General features: G+C 39.0%; 1 protein-coding gene across 5 annotated transcripts in view; it reads right to left on the reverse strand.

The window, feature by feature from the left end:
* The window catches only part of Setd3 (SET domain containing 3), a 397,353-nt gene that overhangs the window by 67,581 nt on the left and 303,930 nt on the right, over window positions 1–25,842 (reverse strand). For all 5 annotated transcript variants that reach the window (XM_090370760.1, XM_090370761.1, XM_090370757.1 and 2 more), the window contains exon 13: window positions 7,065–7,131. In XM_090370760.1, coding sequence (XP_090226886.1) covers window positions 7,065–7,131 — 67 coding nt within the window. The remainder of the gene's footprint in view (window positions 1–7,064; window positions 7,132–25,842) is intronic.

Below are 25,842 nucleotides of genomic sequence, written 5' to 3' on the forward strand. Positions count from 1 at the left end.
ATACGCATCCCATGCATTTTTCTTCTCTGTTACGAGTCTCATTAGTTCATTTCACAACCATTTATGCCTAAACCTTGAACAATATTTCATAATAGGTATGAAACTTTTAGTAGCATCCACGATTAATTCCTTGAATGCTTCCCACTTAGAATTTACTGTTGGTAACATCGTCAGTTGATCCCACTGTACAGAATTTAAAAACTGTCGGAGACCACTGTACTCGCCTTTACGGAAGCAAAAATCCTTTCCTTTATCCCTGATGGTAATTAAATCTTTAAGTAAATCCCACGTCAGTACACTGTGATCAATGCCACCTAGTGGTTCTTTTATCTGCAAATTCGTAATACAGTCGATCCTCGTATAACACGTGTTTACATTACACAAATTCGATCATACACGATTTATAAATAGGGGAACGTTATCTTATATAACACGAACCGAATTTGCTTATGCACGATTCGCCTTTGTGTTTACAAGAAATGGCAGTCGAAAGCGGAATCACCCCAACCGAACGCAACACGATAGGAATGAAGAGAAGATTCTGAAAACATTTATGTATGTTTCTTATATCAGTGAAGGGGAAACACATTTCACCATAATAACGTAAAAACCAACACAATTCCAGCTATCGATATAATCGCAAATGCAATTAGATGGAGTTTACAACAGATTCCACTAGCAGAAACGAAACTGGAAATTGTGTTTATTGTTTTATGGTAGTAACCCCTAGAAATGTGCTTTAGTAAAATGTGAGGTGTTAATAGTGTATCTCGGCTTTACGGTGTTGTTTATTCAGTTGCTATACGTGCGCAGCTTTGTTTATGTGTATTAAGCGTGCCTCCTCGTTTTGTAATTGCGCTTTATTCCCTAAAAATTAGTGAAATACTTAAAAAGGTGTGAAAAGGAAGCGTCCTGGCGAATGCAGCTTCAGAGAGAGAAAAAAAAAAAGCAATATCGATAAACAGAGGCGGACTGGGCCAAAAATTCTTACCCGGGAAAATTTATGGTGGCCTCATACTACGGTTTATGGCCAAAATCACACCGGCCTCCAGCCCACCGGGATTTCCCGGGTAAGGCTTATGGCCAGTCCGCCTCTGTCGATAGAGAAAAAAATATGAAATTGTGAAACGCTTTGAGCGAAATGAAAGACCATGTGATATTGCACGTGCTACACACCTAAATGAGGCAACGCCGAGAATTACAAAGAATGCGGAGAAAATAAAAACAACTTTCATAGTGGGAACAACTCAAAGTGTAATTAAAATCCATTAGACAAAGAATTGGAAGAGATGGAATGGCTATCATCTGTTTGGATAGAAAATCAGACAAAAAACAAGTTTGCTTACGATAGAAGGAAAAGCAATATTTTATTACGTAATAGTCGTAATAAAATACTTACGTATTTTATTACGACTATTTTATTTAATATAACAAATTTTTTACGAATAAAATACTTTTTAGTATAAAAAATATTAAAAATACTTTATTATAATATAATAAATAATATAATATTATATTTTTATTACGTATTTTAATCGTTATAAAATACATAAGTATTTTATAACGATTATAATTACCCGATTATTTATTGTGTTTGGTAATGTTTTGGTTCCAAATGTGTGTTCAATCTTGGGTGGTCGGCACCTAACCCCACTTTTCCCATAGGGCCTGTTGTTTATATTGCACGATTTTGAATTGCACGAGGGTTTCTAGGAACACAACTATCGTGCTATACGAGGACAGACTGTACATGAATGATCAATGCTGATAACCAGATCAAGAGTATTACTTTCTCTGGTTGCCTCTCAAACATACTGCTACAGCAAACAATCATCCAATAAATCCACAAAAGTCTGACTAGTGTGTGAGTGCCCAACCCACAAGTTCCAGTCAGTATCTGGGAAGTTAAAATCCCCCATTATAAGACATTCCGATTTACTAGCTCATTCGAGTCATTAGGCCTATAACACACCCCTACTCTTATTTTTGCTTTCGCAGTGCTTATGTCACACCAAACTGACTCCACAGTGCACTGTTCATCTATATCAACTGGATGCACTTCTTTTGATTTCATGTTTTTCTTAATTAACGGCATAACACCTCCTCCCTTCCTATCCTTTCTGTACACGTTGTACTCCCCAAATTCCAGTTCGGCATTCCTTATATCAGTGTGACACCATGTCTCTGATATCCCAACAATATCAGCCTTTGATGTCTTGACCAACAGTTCAAATTCATCAAATTTATTTACTATACTTCTAGCACTGGTATACATGCAAGTATACATGCTCCTACTCCTATTCCTAGTTACCCTAACACATCCGTCTCTGAAACCCCCAACACTCCTCGCTCCAGGTTGCTACTTATTCTAATAGAAGTTGTGCAAGCATTAGCATTAGTAGAGGCATTTGATGCAAGAAAGCAAGCTTGTGCAGCATCAGCCAAAAAAAAAAAAAAAAAAAAAAAGTAACATAAATAAATAAAAATAACCACTTCCACTTCACCCCTCTGTTCGTTCGAAATACCTGTCCAGCTGAGCCTTAAACTTATTTAGGCTATCAACTTCCACGACAAGGGATGGAAGTCTGTTCCACCTACCAAACACACGCTGGCTAAAGGCAAATTTCCGCACATCTATCCTACATCTGTCTTTCCTCAATTTGAATTTATGCCCTATGAGGTGATTATTCTGAGCAAGAGGAAGAATCCTATGAGAATTGAGAATGCTCAAACCATTCAAAGCTATATACACTTCTATCAGATCACCTCGCTGGTGTCTAGTTTCCAGACACTTTAATTCGCAAAACTTAAGCCTTTCTTCGTAAGAGCACCCCTTTGTCCCATTCACCAATCTAGTTGCCCTTCTCTGTACTCGTTCCAGCAGCTCTACATCGTTCTTGAAATGAGGCCTCCAAACCTGTATACAGAACTCTAGGTGTGGCTTGACAATTGCTTTATACAAGGGAATAATAACGTCCTTATCCCTGCTAGAAAAATTCCTATATATCATTGACAATACACCATGAGCTACTCTTGCAGCCCATCTGCACTGCTCAGAGAACTTCATATCTGCCTGCACAACCACCCCCCAGGTCCCTTTCACTCTCTACCACTGTCAGTGTAGTACCACACAGTCGATACGTTGCTCTGGGGTTGCTGTTTCCCATATGTAGTACTTTACATTTGTCAATGTTAAACTTCATTTGCCACCTCGAAGCCCATCTGCTCAACCTTTCCAAATCCTGTTGCAGCAGCATAGTGTCAGTAGTGTCCTTGACAACCCTGCCAACCTTCGTATCGTCTGCAAATTTGGACATTAAGCCGGATATACCATCATCAATATCATTTATAAATACAGAAAACAATAAAGGACCCAACACTGAACCCTGAGGGACTCCACTAATAACATTAGTCCCCGATGAGCAGTGTCCATTGATTACCACTCTCTGTCTTCTCCCCCTTAACCACCCCTTTATCCATAGCAGCAATTTGCCTCCAATGCCACACTGCTCCAATTTGTGCAGCAGTCTTCCATGTGCAACAGTATCAAAAGCCTTTCTAAGATCCAAGTATATAATATCAAAGTTATTCCCTGCATCCAGTTCTTTTGTGACTGCATCATAGTATCCAATCAAATTGGTCAGGCAAGACTTACCCTTAACAAAACCATGCTGTGTCCTAGCTATAACTGAAGTCTTGTCTAGATGATCCTGCAGTGCTTCTTTAACCAGTGCCTCCATTAATTTTCCGGGAACAGAAGTTAAACTCACAGGTCTATAATTACTTGTGTCAGCCTTTGATCCCCCTTTGTGAAGTGGGGTCACATTTGCACATCTCCAGTCCATGGGTACCTCCCCTGAGTCCAAGGAAGCTCTCATAATTATGGCTAAGGGTTTGCTTACTTCCTTTGCTGCCTCCTTTAATATAACTGGATAGATCCCATCCACCCCAGGTGCCTTTCTTGTGTTTATCTTCAACAATTTCTCCTCCACTTTGCTTTCAGTTATTACAAGATTCTCTAGCTTACTGCTAGAGTTGAATACACCTCTGGCATTCCCCTCGCTGAATAACTCCTCGTGTGAATGTCGATGCAAAATATTCATTTAGTTTGTTAGCTACCTGAGCAGGGTCATCAACAGTTGACCCATCGATCTCAAGTGGACCAATCTGATTCATCCCCTTCCTTCTAGAGTTTACATAAGTAAAGAACTCTTTGCTGGTTTTCTTCGCATCCCTTGCCAAGGATCTCTCGTAATCTGCCTTCGCCTGCCTAACCTCCTTTGTAACTTGGTTACAGATCAACTTGTATCTATCATAGGCGTCTGTGTCACGTGTTAATTTGTATGTATCCCATGCATTTTTCTTCTCTGCCATATGCCTCATTAGTTCATCTGACATCCATTTAGGCCTAAACCTTGAACAAGAATCACCTTCACCTCTGCCTACGGCTACTGTTAAACTATTAGTCCTTGTATCCCCCCAAGCTATCAGTTTTCCGACCCACCCAACACTGCCTCGATAGCATCAGCAAATATTCTTGCACCCTTTCTATTTAAATGTATCCCATCCCTGTAGAAGCAGTCTCTCCTGTTAACAAGTACAGTCCAGGCTGAAAAAAATTCTATCCCTTGAGCCTTGCACAATCTTTCCAGGGCCGAATTGATCGACAAGGCTCTCATCATATACTCCCTCCTATCGTGTCTGGGCAGAATTGCGGACACTTTCAAATTCAACCCTAATTCACGGCTTTTTTTCATCAGTGACCTGTACTTGTTAAGTAATTCTGCCGGTCTCCTACTCTTGATATCATTAGTGCCAACGTGTACAACTATATCACCTTTTGTGCCCTTAAAAGATGATATGATCTACAACATTATCAACCTTTGCCCCTGGTAGACATACCCTGGTCCTGTTCCACCTATCCTTTTTACAAAGGATGTTTCCCTGACAATAGAGTCACCAACAACTACTAGTTCCTGAGGGACCAGTGCATTCTGCCTTGGGGGTTGCCGCTGTGTTGCGTGATGACCAAGTGCAAGCTCTGGCGTTGATGTGGGCAGCTGAGAGCCTGATGGGCCCCTCAATTTAGATCTTTCGAGGGCATCCACCCTGTCCTTCAAACTCTCATATAGGCCCATAACAACGCTGAGTTGTCGCCTGATTTCCTTACACTCCTTACATCGCGCACACACAAAGACATCCCCCATGGCAATGTCATGTTCCTTTCCAGATAGTTCGGCAAACATTTCACAAGTTGCACATTTTTTTTGGTTGTCATGTGTTGGAGAATCGCCCCCCTCAGTTCTCCCCCGAGTCACAGCACTCCTGCCACTTTGTGCCCGTTGCTTTGCTGCTCTAGTTTGGGGCATGATACTTTAAATTAATAAAATCAATAAATTAAATTAATTAAATGTCAATACTACGCTATCTAATAGAAAAAGTGAAGCGTATTACTGTTTCTATAATTATACGTTAGAGCTACCTGGCTACCTCAATTAAAAATTTGAATTCCCTATCACTATATACAAAAACAATATATGCAATATTCGAACGAAATAACGGTTTTATAAAGTATTACGTATATCTACAAAAACTGTTTATATAAATTAAAATAAAAATAACCAGCGTAATTAGAACTATAAGACTACGTATTAATTACAATATAAAATAACAATTATGTAAATAAAAAGCAAACACTTATCGTTTTTATAACACAGTGGTTTCTTGAAAATTGAAATAAATTGCCTCCCAATGTGTTGGAAGGAGTGAGTCTAGTTATATTGAAAGTAGAATTGGATGACAACCTTGTTGGAATGGGAATAGCATGAATGTTTTATTTTGTTTTACTTTTTTTTATTATTATTTTATTTATGGAAACTGGTGACATAACAGGCACTTCAACCCACATGGAGTGTACTCTGCCTTTAAAATCTTAAAGAATTACATATTATTCTCGGACATTTCATGGTACTTCCTGTACCACTTCTTCAGCGACTGCAAGGGCAGCAGAACTGATAAATGATGACTTCGTTTACATAGAACTGTTAATATGATTACACATTTCTTACTCGTTAATATTTAGCCTTTAGTAATTATATGCATAATAGATCTTGAATTATCAAAAGATGGGTATTAGTAAACACAATGTATTTTAGCAGTGTAAATTGTTAAATAAGTTAATAAGATTAAAAATTGAGTAAATACTTATTATTGAATACTTGTAATTTATACTTATAATGTCAGTGGTTTGAAATTAGTTATATTTATATGTTCTATACTCCCAAACTAAATTTTTTAGTCAAAATTCCAGTTAAGATCTCCTGGAGTCAATCATAGTTTATACTTAAGGTATTCAGAAAGAGAATAGGGATTTGTATTTTGTAGGATTAGACATCTTTTTGGTGATTAATCTTTGCAATTGTCTTAATTGTGTATGTGAGGCTGATGGTGTCATAAGTATTACAGGAATAAAAAGTATTAACAGCTGTCTATTTATTTAAGTTTAATTTTATTTAGTTTTACCTAATTTTTAATCTTATTAATTAAACTAAACAGATTTAAAATTATTTACATTGCTAAAATTAATCTTTTAATTGTGTTTAATCTTTCACATTGTTATAATTACTAAAGTCTAAATATTAACAAGTAAGAAATGTGTAATCACATTAACAATTCTATGTAAGTGAAGTCACCATATTTACCAGTACTGCTGTCTTCACAGTCGCTAAAGAAGTGGTACACGAAGTAACCATGAAACATCTGAGAATAACCTGTAATTCTTTAAGAAATTAAAGGCAGATTACACTCCATGCGAGTTGAAGTAGTGCTCGTTATTTCACCAATTCCTATTTCTTGATATTCCTATGCACTATGCTGCTAAAATAATATTTTATTTTTGGCTGATATGGAAAAATTTCACTTTTTTTGCATCATTTGGCTTTACTAATACTACTGCATGAATGCTATTTGTTCTAGTTAACATGAAGAAAATCATAATAGAGCTATTAATGATAGCAAAATAACAGACAAGCCATTACAAACGTAATTCATAAATATACACTTACGCTGCCAATCCCAATTTGTTACACAACTGAACCTTCACTGAATACAGTGGATCACTTTTACTTATACCTGCAAAATGATAAAATTGAAAGGTTTAAGCCAGATAACACTAGTGAATGAGTGGAGAATATTCTCAAAATATTCTAAATAAAAGATCATTTTCTTGAATATTCAAAGTAATCATCATTAAATATTTTGTTGATTTATTAAATGTACTTTTCTGGAAAGCTACAGCATTTTTTATATATATATATATATATATATATATATATATATATATATATATATATATATATATATATTTTATTTTTTTTTTTTTTTTTTCAGTAACTGGAGCATTATACAACTTTATGGAATGTAACATTGTTTTGAAATGATCTTAGAATATATAAATATGTGAACTCTTCGGTAAATATTATTCATGTTGTCAATAATAAATACCTGATCTTCATAAATGGAGTAACACTAACTACCATTTCTATTATAGGTTACTTCTTTGAAGTGTGTACTGTAACTTTGCTCTGTCATTCCACATAAACAAAATTACAAAGAAAAGGAGGAAAAAATTCTAGGAGTAGTGGACTGAATTATTTTTTCTCTCTATCACTTCAAATATTATGAGACAGAATATACTAAAAATTCTAAAAGGATGAAGTGCCATTAAAAAAAAAAAAAAAAAAGTCTCAGAACTCCTTTTTTTGTAAACAAATAGATTTTGTTTAACATTATTCATCAAAGTCCAGTAATGAATCAGTGTTCTGATAGTACAGAAAACCAAACTCTTTAAAAAAAAACAAGAGCCATTTCTATGTCCCAAACTAAAGTTGAACCAGCTTTTGCTTTGACATCAGTAAATATCTTTCACCCCAAGGGCTCACATCTGTTGAGTATGGGTTTGGCAAACCCAGCTCGCTCGCTCTCTCTCTCTCTCTCTCACACACACACACACACACACAGTAATGCAGAATTTTTTTTTTTTTTTTTTTTTTGGCTGGTGCAGCATAAGCCTCGGGCTTCCTTGTACCATATGGTTAATAATAATAATTTGCAAAAAAAAAATCATAAGCATTGCAATCATTCTTATCACTGGCTGCCCTGCCTGAAGCTCTGTGTATTTGTTTGCTTATTTGCATTACTTAATTAGTTTAATATTCATAGATATGTTCTTGTGTGTTATTCTGTATTGTGTTGTAATTTTTCTTCTGCACACCACCATGATTTTTTATGGTGAAGATCAACTTCTCTTGCCCTTCAACCAAGCAACGATGGTTCCCACAACTGGGAGCCATTGTGCCATCACTGCCTGAAGAAGTACATGTGCCAGACTAAAGAGTGAGGGGGGAAAAAAATAAAAATAAATTTTGCTTAAGAACTTCCAAACTCTGTTTCTTCCTATCTTAGCAAATTTAAAGTCTCTGTGCTAACTTATCCAAGTTCTCAAAGCAAACATTGTCTTCCCCCCCTCCAAAAGTCTGTTTTTGATGGCCTAAGAACCCCATGGTTGGTCAACTCAAAGAGCTCAGCAATGTTGAATTTGTGTTAAGTATAATGCCTTTCAGCAGTTGAACTTTTTTAGGCATGCTCCAGACAGTTTTCAGATGGGAGTAACTTGCGTTTGTGGATTGACAAAAAACACAACGAAAATGTGACCGTTGTCATAAGTAAACGCATTACAGGTTCTCTGAGCAGTCAACTATTGACTGCTCAGAGAACTAGGCTAAATGCCCCAGTTTTCATGCAATCACAAAGGTTAAGCTGGGTTAGTAATTGGGAGGGTGAAATCAACTACACCTAGGAATACCTGGTGTAGTTGATTTCCTTTCTTTTGTTAACCTGTGGAAAATATTCTTCCGATTTTCAAATATCATTTAATTTTGTTAATTTGTAAGGTAATAAAGTGTAAATCTCTGCTTTATATCTTTACTTTTATAGCCTGCAAATCATATTTTCCAGTTTTGGGAGAACTTCTGCCTGCTGCTGGAGAGTCCAAAATGGTACACTTAGTACCATTACCAAAAGTTCAGAGTCAAATGCAGGGCCAATAAGCCTTGTGCAAGGGCAAACAATGCTGCAAGTCTCACCATATCTATTTACTCTGAGAACAAAATTCAGAAAATATTTTAAAGGAAGGCAACCACATCACAGGCAGGTTGGTCCTAGAATTAGATGGTCTGGGCAGAAATGGAGAAATACATGCACAACCTCCAAACTGAAATTGTAAAAATGAAAACTATGCTACAAGATAAGGAGAAAATACCTCTGCCCCCCACAGAGCATATTTGCATGAATGACTGTCACCAGCACTCCAATCCAACTACAAACAAGTAAATTGGATTTACAGATTTACAGAGGGAGCACAAATCATGCGCTCATCTTATGAGCAACAGAAAACTGCACTGCCCAGACAAGTGAAGAGATCAAAAAATACATCACTACTAAACTAAAAGCTGATCTTAGAGAAGTGATAGCCTAAATAAATTTAAGGCTGAGCTAGACAGGTATTTGGATTGAACAGAGGGGTGATAGGAGTTTTTTTTTTTTTTTTTTTGGCTGATGCTGCATAAGCTTGTTTTCTTGCATCATATGCCTCTACTAATGCTAAGTGAAAATTAAGGTGATCAGAAATAAAAGATCGAAATGCCCACTACCCAAGACCTGAATAAGCTGAAAGAAAGAAATATGTCAAAAAGGCAGAAGAAATAAACCTTTCAGTTGACATCCCCCTAAAAAATTGGGACCAACAGTGGTACTGTTTGATGTTACCAAAAACATGGGTAAGGACGAAATTATTGAAACTATCCACCTGAAGAATTTAAGGGATTACTGGTTCACACTAGAACAATCATTAGCAGTTTCGATTCTCAACAAAAAATAAGGATATAATCTCCGAGGTTACAGGTGCTGTATGGAGGGTCTTCATCAGTCAGAACCACAGGGTTTACCTGGAGTGGTCTGTACATAAAGTAAAAGATTTTATCGTGCCTTGGATATGGCCACTCCGCTAAAACCTGTAGGCAGGAGCTCAACACCTACAGCCACTGTACTGGCATAGAACACAACTATAGTGATTGTCCAGATAAGAACAAGCCAGCGCTGTCACCCAATTATAAAATTCGTAAGAAAGAGCACACCTGCTCGTACAGAGACCCCAAATGTCCTGAATATGTTAAAGCCCAGCAGAATATGAAAAGTAAAATCAGTTATGAATAATTACACTTTTCTACAGCTAATGTGGACACTGAAAGAAGGTGACAAAAAGAAGCTTAGGGGCCCTAGAGATAGACTACCTTAGAGAGGATTATGAATGAGGAAATAAGAAGACACATGCATGCAGATGAAGATATTATAGAATGAATAGAAAATAGGAAGTTGAGATAGTTTGGACATCATCTGCGCATGAATGAAGAGAGATGGCCTAAAGTTATATATGAGTGGATATGACAAGAAAAGAGAAGGCGAGGGCTCCCTAGAAAAACATGGAAGGAAGGTGCACTTTCAGCCATGAGAAAGAGAAACTTGAAAGCTGAAGATGCCCAGGTCCGGCAACTTTGGAAAATGGGAATGACAAGGTGGTGATGTGTCATTTAAAGTTAGTATTAGTAATGGCTGCATGGTGCAAGAATGCCTATGGCTTATGCTGCACCAGTCAAAAAAAAAAAAAAAAAAAAAAAACCACTAATAAAAAAAAAAAAAAAAGGAAATTAAACCTATCATCCTATGTGTTTCCCTCACCCGAAGGTACTATCCAGATGACCTTTAAATTTGCCCAAACTGCCAGCCTCTACCACCCACGTCGGCAACTTATTCCAGTAATTTATAACTCACTGGCTAAAATAAAACTTCCTGCAGTCCAATCTAAACATCTCCCCCTGTAACCTGAATTTATGTCCCCTAGTTCTAGCATCATTTATAATCTTGAAAATTTCGTCCTCATTCATTGTACTGATGCCTCTCAGAGCCTTAAACACCCCAATCAAATCTCCTCTAAGATGTCTAGTTTCCATACTCTGCAACCCACATATTCGAGCCTTTCTTCATAAGGCCGCCCTTTTGCCGATCGCACCAGGCGAGTTACCCATCTTTGCACCCTTTCAAGAAGCTCGATGTCTTTCTTTAGGTGCGGTCTCCATACTTGAACACGGTATTCCAAGTGTGGTCTAACAAAAGCTTTATATAATGGGATTATCACATCCCTATCTCTACTTGCAAAAGTTCGATAGATCATAGATAGGACACCATGGGCCTTCCTTGCAACCTGTTTACAATGCTCAGAGAATTTCATGTCTGACCGTATCGTAACACCCAAGTCCCTTTCCTCCACTACTGGATTTAGTTGAACTCCACCAAGTGAATAAGTTATTTTGGGATTACTGTTTCCCAGGTGTAATACCTTACACTTCGTTGGATTAAAGCACAGCTGCCATTTTTCTGACCATTCCTGAAATCTATCTAGGTCGCTCTGAAGAAGCTCAGCTTGACAGTGATCATTAACTACTCTACCAATTTTAACATCATCTGCAAATTTAGACATCACGCCCTCTATCCCTTCACCAATGTCGTTTATGAAAATTAAAAACAACAGTGGTCCTAATACTGATCCTTAGCAAACCCCACTTCTTACATCAACCCAATCTGAGGAATAGCCATTTATCACAACCCTCTGCCTCCTGCCCTGAAGCTATCCTGATATCCATCTAAGGATTTTCCCAGTGATTCCAACCTGTTCCAGCTTATAAAGCAACTGCTCATGTGGGACTGAATCAAAAGCTTTGCTGAAATCTAAATAAACAATGTCGAAATTATTCCCTAAATCCAGGTCATGAGTGACCCTTTCAAAATAGCAAACCAGATTTGTTAAACATGATTTTCCCTTTACAAAACCATGCTGAGTATCCTTGAGAATTTCAGTTCGATCCAAATGATCCTGAATTCCACCCTTGATCATTGCCTCCATGATTTTCCCTACCACTGAAGTCAGACTGACAGGTCGATAATTTCCCACTTCCCTCTTAGAACCACTCTTATGTATGGGAGATACATTGGCACTTTTCCAATCCAAGGGAATCTCCCCAGAGTCTAGTGATGCTCGCATAATTAGCCTCAATGGTTCAATGCACTCACTTGTCGCCTCCCTTAAGATTATAGGGTGTATTCCAACAACTCCAGGAGCCTTACTGGCCTGTAGGCTCAAATGTTTTTCATTAAATAATCTTGCGAAATTTCAATATCATTAATTACATATTTTTCAACTTCGCTCCCACAATTTCCCATTGCCACAAAAGGTTTTTCTTCTGTAAATATCAATGCAAAATAACTGTTGAGTTCATCTGCAACGGCAGCTAGTTTATTTAATACTATTCCCTTTACCTTACGTAAAGATCCGATCTGGTTTGTCCTGCTCTTCTTAGCATTTATATATGTGAAGAATTTCTTATCCCCCCCCCCTTTGCTCTGTTTGCTAGTGATTTCTCATAAACTGCCTTTGCCTGTCGAACCTTTTCTGTGGCTCTATTACAGATCATCTTGTAGCTGTTATAGGCTTCAGTACTTTTTATTGCACTGTAACTTTTCCATGCCACCTTTTTCTGCTCAAGTAATGTGGCAACTTCACTATTCATCCAACTTAGAACCCTCCTCATCGACTATTTTTTAATGGTAAATATGCATTCAAGGCGTCTGTGATTAATGTTTTAAAAGCATACAATAGTTCAAATGTATTCATTCTCTGTGCTATATCTACAGAGTTAATAGAGGTCATGTAGCACCTTAAGGCATCATAATTTCCTTTTCTGAAATTATAACCCATCCTTTGAACATAGATAGATAAATAATTGCAACCACAATGGAAATTGGAAACGATATAACATCAAGTTTCTTTGGCAGAATTCTCCAAGGTCTCTGGCCACAATGAATCAGATCTCAAAAATAACCGTTGAACACTCAAGGGCATCATACCACATCCTATCGAGTAGCTGCAGGTTGATCCAATTGAATATCATCACGGAGGGCCAGGGAGGCAATGCTGTGGTATGCTGCTGGGTGGCAATTGCTATCGGCATCTAAATGGTCCTTGAAGTTGTCACAGACATTCTCTCAGATATGCCAGTCAAGCTGCACTTGCTACCTGGGAGTCTAAAACACTGATGGAACTGATATTTGGGTGACACTCAAGTCAAGTGGACACAATTTTGGCGAAGTCCGGACAGTCCATGACAGCCAAATCCTCTGCTTGCACCTTCACGATGGTGGGACTGTTAGTAAACCTGGGTATAACCTCCATGAACCAACATAAGCAGGGGTCGAGGTGTGGCGCCCACACCACATGGAGGATTGGCCCCCCTATATCTTACCAGGCAGTACTAGGTGGTAGATGACTCTCATCAACCAGTGCAATATCACCACTTCGCTTATTGGAGGCTTGAAGTGGTGGAACCCATGTTTAGTCTCTAGAGCTAAGTTCCGGTCAACCCATCCCCATCTATTCCATCATGCAGTGTGATTGATGACTTTTGAGGTTATGATGAATATCATGGCAAGATCTAATATTCCTTACATTTTTAGGGTACAGCTCTAAAATGGTGTTCGCAGGCCGGACACTAGTTAGTACACCGGACCGAACCTATTGGTAACTCTCTAGAAGGCTTCCGGATCAGCTAGTGTATAATCTTGCTACCTCTACTCTGCCAGATAGTGACTGGAGGGAGTCCGAGTAGTGTGTATGCAGGGAGCATTTTCGAGGCCACGTTATGTCAAGGATCTGGGTATGTTCTTACCATGTGTACGCCATATCCAAAAATTTCATACAGCATGTCCCACCCACTTTTTCTTACTATTGAATGCACCATGAATTGTGAAACTATAGAGCAAGCTTAACTGCGAAAAGATCTAAACCTCCCAAGCACTTCCTAATTCATTTCACAAATATACGTGGTCTCAATTCTAATCTTAACAATGTCCATTTCCACTTGCAGTCTGCCAAACCCCATGTACTTTTTCTGACAGAATCTCAGTTATCGGTTGATTCAACTACTGCTCATCTCAGTTGCCCAAATTATTCGCTGTATGATTCCTTTCGCCTCAAAGGTGGTACTTGTGCGTATGTCCATTCTGATATTCCCTGTCAGAGACTTGGCAATTTGGAATCTACTCTCTTTGATCTTCTCTGGCTTAAAATCTCTCTACCTCATTGTGTAAAATTCCTCTGTTGTCTCTACCGTTCTCCCAACTCCATTAATCACTTGGAGCTTTTTGACTTCCTCTCTTTGCAACTTGATTTCTCCAGTCCAACTTTCCTAACAGTGAGGTAATTTTCCTTGGTGATTTTAATGTTCACAACTCCAGCTGGTCGAGATGCTGAGGCTTTTGCAACTACTAATCCAGCCAACACGCTAAATCTTTTTCTCACAAACAACCCTCCTAAATACATGGTCGAAGTGAGAGGGCTTTTAGGCACTTCAAATCACAACTTCGTGATTGTCTCTTCTTCAATGGAGCCTTTATCTCATGGCTATTCCCAACCTCGTATTTTTTGGCATTACAAGAATGCAAAATTGGATGACCTGCGAGATTTCTTTTCTTCTTTTCCTTGGTCAGATTACCGTTTCAAAACTTCTGATGTCAACATTTGCTCTGATCGTGTCAGTGAAATTATTCTTGCAGGAATGGAATCCTTTATCTAAACCTTGGTTTTCCAATAAATGTGCTAAGGCTGTTCAAGAGAAGAATGTTGCATATCGTAATTGGCTTGTTTCTAATTCTCCAGTTTCATTTTCTGCCTACACCAAAGCTCGCAACAATTGTAAAGCAGTTATTAATCAGTCCAAACTAGAGTTTGAACAGGCTAAGAGTAGAAAACTTGCTTCTTGCCCTAATGGTAGCTGTGCATTCTGGTCCCTTGCCAATGCTACTGGCCGCAACTTTTGCCCATCTCTGCTCCCACCTCTGTCCAAACCAGATGGTTCTGTTGTCACTTCAGCCAAGGATAAAGCTGACCTGCTAGCATCCCATTTTTCTTCCAACTCTTATATTACCGATCTTGGTAAAACACCTCCCACCATTCCCAACACGCTCCATTCAATGTTTCCTGTGGTCTTCCGTCAAAAGGATGTCAGAAGGATTTTGACGAATCTTGATGCTAAGAAAGCTCCAGGTCCCGATGGTATTTCTCCACTTGTTCTCAAAACCTGTGCTCCTGAACTTACTCCTATTCTTTGCTGCCTTTTTTCACTTTCTTATTCCAAAGGTGTTTTTCCTTCTGCTTGGAAATTTCCCCATATCCAGCCAGTTCCTAAAAAGGGTGACAAATCCCTCCCATCCAATTATCGTCCCATTGCAATTACTTCTACTCTTTCAAAAGTAATGGAGAAATCAATTAACTGCCAACTCTTAAACTACCTAGAAACCTTCCGTCTGATCAACGATCGCCAGTATGGATTCCGTCAGTGTCGATCCACTGGTGATATTCTGGCTTATGTTACCCATTTATGGACTAATTCAATGAAAAAGTTTGGTGAAACACATGTAGTTGCTCTTGACATCTCAAATGCTTTCTATCATGTTTGGCATAAAGGTCTTCTAAACAAGCTTCCATCTTATGGTTTGCCAACTGTTTTTAGTAACTGGTTATCCAGTTTTCTCTCTGATCGCTCACTGAGGGTGATGGTAGATGGCTCTCTGTCTTCTAACTTCTCCATTAATGCCAGTGTCCCCCAAGGTTCAGTTCTCTCTCCCACTCTTTTCCTCTTGTACATTAATGCCCTTCTTCCATTGACTGGAAATCCTATTCATAGTTTTGCTGATGATAGCATATTGCATTCCACTTTCCATTTTGAGAAACCTTGCCCTGTTCAATCAGCTTTAACTTCTCGAAAATCTGCTACTAAAAATTCCTTAAATGTCGATCTTCAGGTAATTCTCCAGTGGGGCAAAGACAACTTAGTTGATTTCAACCCTTCTAAAACTCAGTCTTGTCTTATATCTCACAAAAAGGATTCTTCTGCTCCTATACTTATCTTTAGTGACACTCCGATTTCTAGGAAAAATGATATATCTCTTTTGGGGATTACCCTGACTTCAATCTCTCTTGGCACAAGCACATTACAAATATTGCTTCCTCTGCATCTAAAAAACTTGGTTTTCTCTTTCGCTTTCGGCGTTACTTTTCTTCCAAACAGCTGCTCACTCTGTATAAATCGCAAATCCGCCATGACATGGAATATTGTTCCCACATCTGGGGTGATGCGCCCAGAACCTCTCTCAGGCTTCTTGATTTCATTCAGAAGAGGGCAGTTAGGTTAATTAATGATTCATCTCTAACAGAGTCTCTCCACTCGCTGTCTCATAGACGTACTGTTTCTGCTGCATGCCCCTTCTACAGATACTTCCATGGGCACTGTTCTTCTGAATTGGCTTCTATAATTCCCGCTCTCTCTTTCAGAACAGTCTGAACACGTGCCGCCACCAGCCAACATCCATTTACTGTCCAACTTCAAACTCACAGAACCAACTTTTCATCTTCCTTATTTATTCATTCAACTGCCGTTTTCTGGAACAACATTCCTTCATACATATTTCCTGAAAATTACAGTTTACAGAAGTTCAAGTCGAATGTCAACAAATATCTTCTTTCGTCTTCTCAACCTCCAACTCAAGCACAGTACTAAGTACTATAGGTTCTAATACCTCTCGTGTTTGGGGTTTACATAATAAAAAAATAAAAATCTGACAGTTACCAGAATTATGGGCCTGTGCTTGTGTCGGGGTGCCTTTGGCCAGAGCCATATCATGTCATTACACATGCAATGTAGCAAGTTGGAGCAGCCAATCCAGCCCTCCTTGCTACATCTAGAGAAAGCTGCCCAGCTGCTGCGGGGAAACAACATCATTGTAGCCACCGATGCCAATGTGAGATCCTCACTCTGGAATAGCCCTAGCTCAGATCACGAGGGGAGGCTAGCCTATTGGTTGAATTGATCAATGCCAATGAGCTGAGGTTAGTTAATCTGGAAGAACACCCTCAAACTTGCATAATTCCACAGCATGTTCATTTATTGACATAACTATTGCCAACAATACAATTTTCAATAGAATCACTGATTGGCAGGTACACACTTCATGAACAGCAACTGCACTCCCATTACCTAGAATATCTTATCAGAATGACAAACTGCAGACAAAATCCTCAGGAAACTTCAAGATTCAATTGGGATTACAAGAACAAAAAAAGTTAAGCAGACAACAAATATTTTATTTGTTGTCTATCGTAGATGATAAATTTTCCTCTTTACATCATTGCAAATGGCATATTTTTGATAAGAACATCAAACAGCACACCAAAGAGAACATCCAGAGGCTGGTACAACTCTGGCAGAGGACCAAGCATCACAGGTACAATCCTTAAACCTAGATTCCTGTAATGAAGTAATCTCTAAGAAATGAAGAAGACCCTTCCATATCCCATGGTGGACCAATGATCTCACCTTACAGTGAAATGCCACCCAAGCCTCTGTTTCCTAGACTGCTAAAAGAAATTGCAGGCTGGAGGATGAAATCAGGTGATGTTCATTGCTGCATGAGATCTACAAGGTTAATCGATGACAATTTCACAACTTAATTTATTGCAAGAAATGAAAGACTTGGGAGAAACAAGTTCTTTGTAATGACAACAATGACCTTTTGGGTTTAATTTACAAGCTAGTTACTTTCAGGATTCATCCAGGGGAACATTCTCTCCTCAATCAAAAACCAGGGAGCCCAAGAGACAACTTGGATGCAATCAATTGAAGAAATACTAGATGCTATTATTCATCAAGACAATCAACTTCTGGAGTCTGACATCCAAATTCTAATGAGACTTGCACACTTTGCACATAGAGGAGAACCAAATGAAAGACCTTTCACTGTTGAAGGGATCAACTACGCCATAAAAACTACCAGAACTGGATAATTTCCAGGACCAGACTTGATCAAGGTTGATGTCCTTTGGAGGGTCTGGATGAGATGTCCTGCAATCTTGACCAACCTCTTCAACTCCTGCCTTAGAGATAGTGTTTTCCTCAGACTGGAAGGTGGTAAATCTGAAGATTTTGCTCAAGAACTGTAACAAACCAAAGACAATCCAGATACTGCTTACCTGAACAAGGGACTTGCCTATGACAGACAGTTTGGGTACAGGAAGAACAGTACAGAGGATTCAGTCAAGGCCATAATCAATGCTCGAACAACAGACAAGAAATATGCTCTTGGTCTTTCTGTAGACTTCAAAGGGGCCTTTGACACCTTTTGGTGGCAAAGCATCCTGGCGAGTTTCCAAGAGGCTGGGGTGTCTGATTCTATTTACAAGTTAGTATATTCAGCTACTTCAGTGATCATAGCATTATAAAGAAGAACAACCATAAGACGGTCAAGAGATATGCTACAAGAGGCTGCCCTCAGGGGTACATCCTGGGCCCACTGTGTTGGAATGTAGTATTTTATAAGTGGCTGCAAAAAGAAAATTGGGACACCCTCAAGATTTATGCTGATGACCTGACAACCATTGTTTATGGGGACTCTAGGCAACACCTGGAGGACATTATTTTCAAATGCCATCTTCGCAGATCTCACCAGCTTGTGTAACAATAGCAAACTCCAAATTTTAACTGAAAAGACCAGACAAAAGCTTGATAAAAGGATCTATGAAAACACTTAGACCTCTAACAAAAAAAGTTAAGCAGACAACAAATAAAATATGAGAACAACTACAAATACCTGGGAGTTATCATCATAGATGAAAAATTTTCCTTCTTACATCATTGCAACTACAAAAAAGACAAAGTCCAAACTTTTCTGGGAAAATAATAAGGGCAAACTGGGATCTGAAAAGCAGAACATTGAAATTGTACGGCCCTGGGTGCCAAGGGTATTTTGAGGCCAAGCGATATTCTTGCGATTTATAGAGTACCTTTGATAAGAGATTGAAGTTTTCTTTTTAAGTTCCTACATTTCTATCAACAGTTTTTCTTTAAAATCAGTTCTATACTTGAAAGCCACAAGTTAGAACACAGGAACAAAACACACCTTTCTTTATTTTCCTGTATTTCTAGTTGTACTAATCAACTAGCACTTCAACCGCTTGGCCTCCGAGCAGCACTGCTCCTGCTTCCCCATGGTGGGGCTGGTAACCTGGGGGAAAAGTTATCCTCCAGGGCTAAAAGGAGTAACCATGGATTCAAACGGGTATCCACCTCTAGAGCCTTCAAGCTGCAGACCAGACACATCCACTGATGACTGTAATCAATCGAAAAGACTTCGGAGGGAAGCGCAGTGCAACGATATGCCAAATTTTCTCGTAATACATTCCCTCTCCACTCAGCCTGTGGGAAAATTGTCCATTTGTAATACAGAGATATTTGGAATCCATTGCTGGGACACCAAAAATGGTAAAACGATTGCAATCCGGAGACCTCCTTATTGAAACAGCCAACTCCAAACATTCCGAGTGGCTGCCAGTATCTATTACCCCATACACCTTAAATTCCTCGAAAGGCGTCATAACCGAATGGGACCTACTTACAATATCTGAAGAGGAATTAGTTCAAGAACTGAGTAATCAAAAAGTAATCAGCGCCAAATGCATAATGGCTAAAAAAGATGGAAATCTTGTCCCAACTAGATCCATCATTTTAACTTTCAGTACCCCAGATTTGCCATCATCAGTAAAAGCTGGCTATTTAAACTGCCAAATTCGGCCTTATATTTCTAATCCCATTTGTTGTTTTAAGCGTCAAAAATATGGACATTCCCAGCAGGCATGTAGAGGTGATGCCATTTGTCCTATTTGTGGTTCCAAGGAGCATGCACAAGCAGACTGTTCAGCCTCAAGTCCCATTTGCCTTAATTGCAAAGAAAGTCACCCCAGCCTTTTCTAAATCTTGTGAAATGTGGAAAATAGGCAAGAAAGTTCAAAAATAGAACATAAAGTGACATATCCTGAGGCATGCAGACAAGTTATGTTGACTATGCCCAATCGTTCTTATGCATCTCACACTCGAAGCACCCATTCAACAGCAGCTCAAAGAGATGAATCAAACCCCCCTAACACATCTCTATTTAACTGGGTTAAAGCAACACTATCAAACTCTGGAAAGGACACACCCCAAACTAAAACCAGTGAAGCAACCAACACTCCAATTAGCATTCCAGCTGGTGCACCAGCAGTCTCGCAAGCAAAAAGCAATCAGAAGAATCATCCTCAGTTAAACCAAAATGAGGCACAACATCATACAATGGAATTGCAGAGGACTAGACAGTCATTCTCCTGACCTAAACAATTTACTTGCTCAGTTCAACCCCATAGGTGTGGGCATACAGGAAACTTTATTGTCACTGCATGTTTTGCCAAAATTTTCAAATTATGTCATCTACAGACAAGATAGGATTTCTGAGTCTCCTGCCCACGGAGGTGTAGCCATTCTTATTAATTCTAACACACCGTCCAAGCACATCCAATTACAAACCACTCTAGAAGCTGTGGCAGTTCATATTGCAGTTGGTGTTTCAGTTACCCTTGTTTCCATTTATATTCCACCAGCAATAACATTTTCCCATTCAGAACTGGACAACCTCATTAAACAACTCCCAATGCCAATTTGTCTTTTAGGTGATTTTAATGGCCACCATCCATTGTGGGGATCCACAACAATGGACACAAGGGGCAAACTGATTGAAGAATTTTTGAACAATAATGATCTAAATTTACTAAACTCTGGTTCTCCCACCTATATCCACCTATCTATAGGATCTACTTCTGAAATTGACTTATCAATCTATTCTCCATCCATTTTTTCATTCATGGTATGTTCAGTGATAAGCGATTGAAGTTTACATTATCGCCTAACCGATCCATTTAATAGCGATCATTTTCCTATTATTTGCACATTACAAACAGGGATAACTCCAAATCCTGATCAACAATCCACTTGGAAGTTTAAAAAGACTAATTGGGATGGCTATTCCGCCCAAATATCTCTAAGACAGGCTTTATGTTGAAAAACAGTCAATTGATGTTGTAAACACTTACATAACCAATCAGATTCTGACTGCAGCTAAGACCTCCATTCCGAAATCCACACCATATCGAAAACACAGAAATCACTGGTGGAATACAGATTGTTTAATTGCCAAACAGGGGAAAAAACCATGCTTGGAATAATTTCTACAAGTATCCCACCACCAATAACCTAATTGCTTTTAAAAGACTAAAAGCAAGACAAGTTAGGCGGAAAGCGAAACGGGATTCATGGATTGCTTTCGCCTCGACCATCACCAAAGACACGGGTCATCTGGAAAAAAATACAGGCATTAAATGGCAAATTAGCTTGGCTGCCCTCTCCGATACTTCATTGGAAAGGGAAGGACATTTCTACTCCTGAAGAAGTTGCAAATGCATTAGCAGAATCATTTGCAAAAATCTGAGCTTCTGCTGCCTATGCGTCCACCTTCTAGAACATCAAAGCAGGTGCAGAACGGTATAAAATCAACTTCTTCATGCACTGCTCATTAATAGAACTTCAAGAATCATTAAACAAATCTTCCAATAGTGCTGCAGGTCCAGATGGAGTTCATTACATTATGCTAAAGCATTTACTTGGGGAAGACTTGAGAACCCTATTAATTTTTTATAATCGGATCTTCTCTGAAAATGCCTATCCTTCTTCATGGTGCCATTCGTTCATTATTGCCTTACCAAAACCAGGAAAAAATCCCTCCTGTGTTGAAAATTACAGGCCAATATCTCTTACAAGCTGCATGGGGAAAATTTTCGAAAGAATGGTTCATACTAGGCTCACTTACATCCTGGAGTCAGAGAATCTCCTTCCAGATCATCAATATGGCTTTCGAAAAAATAGATCAACCCTAGATGTGCTCATTAAAGCCAAGTCTCATATCCGCAATGCCTTTGTCATGAAACAACGTCTAGTCATGGTCAATTTAGATCTTGAAAAGGCATTTGATACTACATGGCGTTGTGGTATTATTAAGGATTTGTTTGTTTGTTATTTGGCTTTTAGGAGCATTAGCAACTAAGGCCATATTGCTCCTGGATATGCGGTGGTCATTCCCTGACCTTTCCGCATCCTCCATATTTGGTGGTGACGGGCTCAAACCCCGGTCTAATCAAGAAGTATGTGCTAAGCACTGCTGCTCCTTCCCACCTGGCTACGGAGGCGCCTGGTATTATTAAGGATCTTTACCATCTGGGGCTTAGGGGCCATTTGCCGGAAATAATTCAAAATTTCCTGCAATTGTGTTCTTTTCAGGTCCAATATAAAAACATACTCTCTGCATCTCACATTCTGGAAGAGTGAGTCCCACAGGGATAAATACTTAGTCCAACACTGTTTTCAATCCGACCTAGTAGCATGATAAGAGATATCCCAAAAACCGTTCAAACTTATATGTATACAGATGACCTTACCATTTCCTGTCAGTCCCAAAGCATGAATACCATCGAATCGCAGCTCCAATTTGCCATAACCAAAATAGAATCCAGGACTTCATGGCATGGCTACCGACTATCAGAAAAGAAATGCACTGTCACTCACTTTTGCAAGAAACGAGCTCTCCACCCCAAACCTGAACTACAAATAAACAATACTCCAATCCCACTGGTTAATACCGTTAAATTTCTTGGACTACTATTAGACCGCAATCTAAATTTCCAAGCACACATCACTTATTTGAAACTTCTTGTATAAAGCATTTCAATATACTTTGATCGGTCTCATCTATGTCATGGGGAGCTGATTGGTATACTTTGCTGCATCTTTATAGAAGTTTAATACGTTCATGGCTAGATTATAGTTGTCCAGTGTAAGACTGCCAGGAGCACTACTTTAAAATGGCTAAATATGATCCATCTCAGTGCTCTGAGGACTGTGCTGAGAGCTTTCAGGACTTCTCCGATCCAAAGTCTATATATTGAAGCACATGATCCCCCATTACACCTGCATAGAAAAACACTACTGCTCCACTATGCTGCTAAGATCCAGAGTCTACCATCGCACCCAAGTTTTTTTTTTTTTTTTTATGAGAACCTGAAACACGAAAGGTATCAAAACCTATAGTACTTAGTACCGTGTATGGGTTGAAAGAGAAGTATGGGGAGAGGGGGATGCCGGAAACTTTGCTCTAGAGACTAAACATGGGCTTCACCACTTCAAGCCTCCAATAAGCAAAGTGGTGGTATTTCACCAGTTGATGAAAGTCATCTACCACCTTGAGAGTATCTTTATAATACTCATTGGGAATCCTATGAGAGCAAGCCAAATGAAAATAGATCTGCCTTGCTCAGGATCAAAGAACTTGTTCAGACTTGGAAAGTCAATTTAAATGAAATTTTCCAAGACACAACTACACCTGTTGCTCTTGGACATATGTGTCTGTCTCTTAAGATATACACTTCCTCCAGTGGGGAAAAAATATTATACCTCCCTGCAATATCAGTCAGTTACATTCAGCTCATGCTACTATGAACAACCATGCCTGTAAAATTTATACAGATGGTTCCAAAACTGAGAGTATGGTAGGTGCTGCGGCAGTTTTTCCTTTATGTACAAGTTCAGCGGGCACCTCCGCAGCTAGGTGGGCAGGAGCAGCAGTGCATAGCACACGCTTCTTCATTAGACCAGGGTTCGAGCCCATAAGCCACCAAATATGGAAAGGTCAGGGAATGACTACCGTATATCACTGGAGCAATATGGCCTTAGCTGCTAATGCTACTAAAAAAAAAAAAAAACGAGTTCAGCCACACTACTGCTTGCTTGCAGCGTCTTCACAGCTGAATTATATGCCATTAAGTTAGATTATTAGTAAGATTATTGAGCTTTCCATCTCATCTGCCATAATTTATACAGATTCTCTTAGTGCTGTCTCTGCCATAAGGAAGAATTTCTCCTCTTCTCATCTTACATTGAAACAGATTCATTCCCAGCTATTCGCTTGCAGTGTGTCCAATCAGTCAATCAGTTTTTTGCTGGATCCCTGGCCATTCAGGCATTCCGGGAAATGAAAGTGCTGACTTTTCCGCTAAACATCCTCGACCCCCTCTCTCACAACATCCTCAGGTTCCTTTGACTATAAGTTTGTCATACGCAAAGCGTGCTACAATAAATAAGTCTGTGACCATTTATCCCAAGATCCCAAGCTGTGGCTCTCTGGCTTCCGACAAAACAGATGAGAGGAAGTGTTACTGGCAAGACTCAGAATTGGACACACTGTCATTTTTCTGGTTGATTGTTCTTTACATTCAACCATCCGGTCAAACAATTTTCAGTCACTCTCCACGTTGAATATATCACCTGATTTATCTCATTTCTTAGGAAATGAAGCAAATATTGAAGAAATTTTATTATATCTAAAACATATTGGCTTGTACAGAAGCATATAATTTAACATCTCTTACAATATGCTTTTTGTGAAATAATGATGAACAGACACAATTTGGCCTTGGTAGCCCTTGTGTCGTTAAACCGAATAACAACAACTGAAATTGTACTATTGTGGGAATACAGAATTGAAACAAAGGCAATACAAAAATGGCTAACCCTAGTATTTTTTCCTTATCTCAAAAGTTTGCAGAACAGTCTCACCCCTGCCCTGCAAGTTATCTGTGAGAAACTTCCCACTGAATATGAGATCACCTATTGTCACCTGAAATACCACCTCAGAAGGGGATTACAGAGAAAATGAATGGAATAACTCTAGACCTAAGGTCAATACAAGAAGAAAAGGAAAGGATCGGACAAGAACTTATGAGTCATTGGCAGTAGGATTGGAATACAAACCCTCTCGGAAGAGTAACACAGTTTTCTACCAATAGTTAAGAGTACTCAAAGGAACAACTACAATGGTTCCATCCAGGGCTTGAAGCACCTTTTCTCCTTCCTGGACATGGCAGCTTAAATGATAAGTTTTTTTTCATTTTAGCTTGTCGCCAACACCGTACTCACTGCGGAAACAGAGAAACCTCGACCCACTTACTTTATGAATGCCCATATTACACGGATCTTAGAGCAGCAATGCAAATTCAGATTGGAAATACCAACTGCCAAGAATCTCCTAACCTCATTGCTGCCAAAGAAAAATTCGTTGCCTTCTCCATGTTTACAAAAAAAAAATAAATAAATAAAACTTTCCAAAGAAGAATAAATGCACACCTGGAATAGCTATCAGAAGCCCAAAATTCTCCATGTTCATGACCTAAAAATGCTATAAGATTTGGAGACTTGACACCCGCAAGATCTGACTCAAGTATTTAAGGCTTTGAATGGATTGGGTAAACTGAATGCAGGAGCAGCAGTGCATAGCACATGCTTCTTGATTCGACTGGGGTTCGAGCCCGTGACCATCAAATACAGAGGATGCGGAAAGGTCAGGGAATGACCACCGCATATCCCCAGAGCAATATGGCCTTAGTTGCTAATGCTCCTAAAAACCAAATAACAATAACAACAACAACAACAACAAGCTGAATGCTGATGGAATTCTTCCTCTTGCTCAGACTACACTCGTGAGTGGACATAAATTCATACCAAGGTTGCAATACAGATTTGCAGAAATATGCCTTCAGCCAGTGGTAATTGATTGTTCAAACAAATTTCCATCTGGTGCTGTGAAGTGGAAAAATTATTATGGGGGATGATCAGGTAATATGGGAATTTTTTGTGTGGCTAATGCTGTATAAGCTTGCTTCCTTGCATTTTTTCCCCCTATTAATAATATTGATACTTTCTACTCAGG

This window comes from Mastigoproctus giganteus, chromosome 3, assembly GCF_048544385.1.
Source record: "Mastigoproctus giganteus isolate SK-2022 chromosome 3, ASM4854438v1, whole genome shotgun sequence".
Taxonomy (NCBI): domain Eukaryota; kingdom Metazoa; phylum Arthropoda; class Arachnida; order Uropygi; family Thelyphonidae; genus Mastigoproctus; species Mastigoproctus giganteus.